The sequence below is a fragment of the Gavialis gangeticus genome, unplaced genomic scaffold, assembly GCF_001723915.1.
Source record: "Gavialis gangeticus isolate Ggan-Ray unplaced genomic scaffold, GavGan_comp1, whole genome shotgun sequence".
Classification (NCBI taxonomy): domain Eukaryota; kingdom Metazoa; phylum Chordata; order Crocodylia; family Gavialidae; genus Gavialis; species Gavialis gangeticus.
The window spans coordinates 119572265-119576343 of record NW_017729024.1 but is presented as its reverse complement, the minus strand read 5'-3'; the positions used below and the strand labels follow the sequence as shown (position 1 = coordinate 119576343).

General features: G+C 43.1%; 1 protein-coding gene across 1 annotated transcript in view; it reads left to right on the top strand.

Annotated features, from left to right (window-relative positions):
* Positions 1-2644: 2644 nt before the first annotated feature.
* MLANA (melan-A) overlaps positions 2645-4079 on the top strand; it is a 22149-nt gene continuing 20714 nt past the window's right edge. Inside the window, exon 1 of the mRNA XM_019517616.1 lies at positions 2645-2757. Coding sequence (XP_019373161.1) covers positions 2660-2757 — 98 coding nt within the window. The 5' untranslated portion in view covers positions 2645-2659. The remainder of the gene's footprint in view (positions 2758-4079) is intronic.

Below are 4079 nucleotides of genomic sequence, written 5' to 3'. Positions count from 1 at the left end.
ATGAGGTTCAACAAGGACAAATGCAAAGTCCTGCACTTAGAACAGAAGAATCCCATGCACCACTACAAGTTTGGGACCAACTGGCTAAGCAGCAGCTTTGCAGAAAAGGAACTGGGGGTTACAGAGGACAATAAGCTGGATATGAGTCAACTAGCAAACTGGCCATCAAGAATGACAGGTGGGGACAGAGGCCTGCATCTGTGCCCTACCCTGCCAGCCAGGGCCACTCCCCAGCTCCCCGCCTCACCGCTTTGGGCCAGGTCCAGGTCTGCTCCTCCCCTCCCCCTGCTGCTTTGGGCTGGTCCCCCCCCTCCCCCTGGGGCCATTTCCCCCCTCCCCTCTGACACTTTGGGCCAGAGCCAGGGCCTGCCCCACCCCTCGCCACTGTCGCATCAGGCTGCAGGGCCTTGCCCCCCTCTGTTGCCACTGTCATGGTGGCAGCCAGCTCCTGTCCGAACACTCACACTCTGATTAGTTACTTCAGACAACCAATCAGAGTGTGAATAAAGCGTTATGGACAGACAAAGGCTTTTATAATATTAGACAGTATGCACTTGTTGCCAAGAAGCCTAACGGCATATTATGCTGCATTAGTAGAAGCATTGCCAGCAGATCAAGGGAAGTAATTATTCTGCTCTATTCTACACTGGTGAGGCCACATCCGGAGTACTGTGTCCAGTTTTGGGCCCCCCACTATAAGAATGATGTGGACAAGTTAGAGTCTAATGGAGGGCAACAAAAACGTTTAGGGGGCTGGGGCACATGACTTATGAGGAGAAGCTGAGGGAACTGGACTTACTTAGTCTTCAGAACAGAAGACTGAGGGGGGATTTGATAGCAGCTTCTAACTATCTGAAGGCTGGTTTCGAAGAGGATGGAGCTAAACTATTCTTAGTGGTGACAGATAATAGAACAAATAGCAATGGTCTCAAGTTGCAGCAAGGGGGATTTAGGTTGGATATTAGGAAAAACTCTCTCACTAGGAGGGTGGTGAAGCACAGAAATGGGTTACCTAGAGAGGGGGGTGGAATCTTCATCCTTGGAGATTTTTAAGGCCCAGCTTGACAAAGCCCTGGCTGGAATGATGTAGTTGGGGATGGCCCTGGTTTGAGCAAGCGGATTGGACTAGACCTCCTGAGGTTCCTTCCATCCCTAATTTTTTATGATTCTGCTGGAGCTTAATAACATTTCAGAAAGCGCTTCACAAGGAAGTACATCAAAGACATTTTTTACCTTTGGCCATTTTTAAGCACTTCTTTGGTTGTGCACATCTCATGCTTGCTATTTAGAGTTCTTCAGAGGTGTTTAGAGCTCTTCAAGCAGCCCACATGTTCAGATGGCTCATAAGGCTAGTGTGGTTGAGGCACACCAATTTCTGTAGCCAGCAACACACAAGGGAGTGATGTGATTAATATCACACCCATCTGCTTTTGACCCCTCAGCCCAAACAACCCTATTCCCATTTACAACGGTGTTGAGTGAGCAGGCCACCTTTGATACAACTCTAGAACAGGGCTCGAATGCATGTCTCTGGGGCCATAGGCAGACTGCTCTGAGACTACACCCCCTAGCAAACTTTATGGCATCTCCTTATGGTTCCATGCACATCTAATACCTAAATTAGCAGCCCCTTTCAGATTTGAAGTTCCCATAATGGTTCAATTTGTGTAATGCAAAAGACCCACTGGACAATCAGATAATTAAATAATATGAAAAGATTTCAAATGGGATGAACTCCACTCCTGGTTATTGTGCAACCTCCTCCATTTTGTATTTTCGTGACCCTAGATAAGTGAGTTTCTGCTTCTCAGGTCCCATTGGGGCACCTGAAGGCAGAAGTCAGCTGAACTAATGGAAATGGTTAAACATGTCCTGTCCAAACTGGGAGCAGAACCAATCCAGTATCAAATGTTTGCCCAGAAGAAGGATGCTTTCCAGAAATAGTCCTATAGGCTCTAACACCTTTGTTATCTACATTAGGAAAATCCATTGCATCTCGGATGCTAACACAGGAGAACATTGTAAGCTAAGCAAAGCTCAGATGTATTACCACCATATTGTCTGGTTAGGCATAAAAAACAGGAAAATGTACAGCAGAATAAATGCTGTCCTGCTTTCCAGAATCATGTGCTAACCAAATCAGTTTGTAGGAGTTAACTTATGACTTGGGTGCCTTTTTTTTTTTCCTTTTTGCTAGAACACATGACCCTGCTTGCTTGGAATGAACTATACTGATGCAAGGCACTTCTGTTCCAGTATAAGAGCATCTGTGAAAGGGGCTGAACCATTTTAATTCTGTTGCCTTCTAAACAGGTAGTATAGTAGTACAAAGATTCTGGACAGACAAAGCCTTCATTAAACTGTTTCAAAAACTGGGTTTAGATCAGCCCTACACCATAAATTAAACTAACATGAAATAAGCATAAGTGTGTCCACGTTAGGAATTGCACTGATTTCAGTAAATAGGCAAAAAAGGAACGGCCCCATGTTGTGTATGTGCCCACGTGGAAAAGATGTGACTCTTGGAATGGGTTAGTCAGAAGAATGGGGGCTGAGGTGAAGAAGAGGAAAAAGAAAGACTGTCTATTTGCTTCAACTCTTTCACGCTAATTAAAACAATCAAAGGCAGCACCATAAGGAATTTAAACTCGTGATAGTCATGGGAGTAGAGATCAAAATAAAGATTAAGCAAAAGAGAAGAATACTGTATATGCCTTCAGTTGGGCATGCAGAGTGCAGGACTGTAAAGAAGGTAAGGTTGGTATATTTATTATTCTACTAGAATTTCCATGTGTATTTCAAACACTAAGTTTCAGAAGACTGGCTGTTTCTGAATTTTGAAACAGTTATTCCATTAGGTCTGACTGATGGTCTAGTTTCTTTCTGGTAGGCTCATATTTTTCTTAAATGAATTTGAGGGGTAAATTATTTTAGGAATATACAGAAAGATTTGATGGTGTACTACTTATCTATGACAAAAGTGTTTATGTATGTATTTTCCCTGGTTACATCAAATAAACTAGATTTGAAGTATTCAGACTGATTTTATTTGGATGGTGCATTCCCTGAGGGCAGTAAAGTAATGGCAATTGAAACATAATTGAAACTTCTTGTAAGAACTGAGTGCGTGTAAATGAAGATTTTCTGCAGTTGTAAACTGATGCAGTTCTGTTGAAGTCAATAGAACTGTGACAGTTTACTAGAGCAAAGAAGCTACTAATATAAATTTTACATCTGCAACTAAAATATTCTCATTCTTTCCAAAATGTTTCCCCACCTCCCACAAGCTGAATTACATTAATAGGGGATTCCTGATCTCTAAATTGTTTCTCTCTTAAGAACCAACCTTCTAATTAAATTAAATTTGTGAGAATATGAATGGGTCAAGAAATGGATTTCTCCCCCCACCGGTTGTCCTCATGGATACTTTGAAAATGCAGTAGACTCACTTTGGGTTGACACAGAAAAACCTTGCTTATTCTTGAGAGACTTCCCTTCCCATGTCTGTAAAAGTTTTGCATCTAAACAGAACAAGTACAAAATTATAGTAGCTCAACTGATGTTAGCGGAGCTATTTTGGCGCAAGCTCTAAGTTGGGCAGAGTAACTGGGTACATCTACACATGTGCTTTACTGCAAGAGTTGACTAATTAGCTCTGCAGTAAAGCATCACAGTCTACATGTAAGCCGGTAGTACAGCACAGTAAAATAACTTGGCCATAGGAAAGTACTGCCAGGGACAGTATTGTCTTACAGCAAAGTGTGCTGAAACATATGTATAGATGGTGACTGGGGGCATAAATTGCTGGCCAGCCCACCCTGGCTCAAATTGTTTCTCTCCTGGGTGCACGTGTGGATGCTGTGCCCAGGAACACTTTGTTTTGGCTCAAAGTGCTTCTGCGTTTATGGTGTGGCATTAATTTCACATATAGATGCACCTACTGATACTTGAATATGATCCTGTGTACTTCCATAGTTTCATAGTTTCTAGGGTCGGAAGGGACCTGAGCAGATCATCTAGTCCGACCCCCTGCCATGGCAGGAAGAGCACTGGGGTCAAATGACCCCAATAAGGTGGTC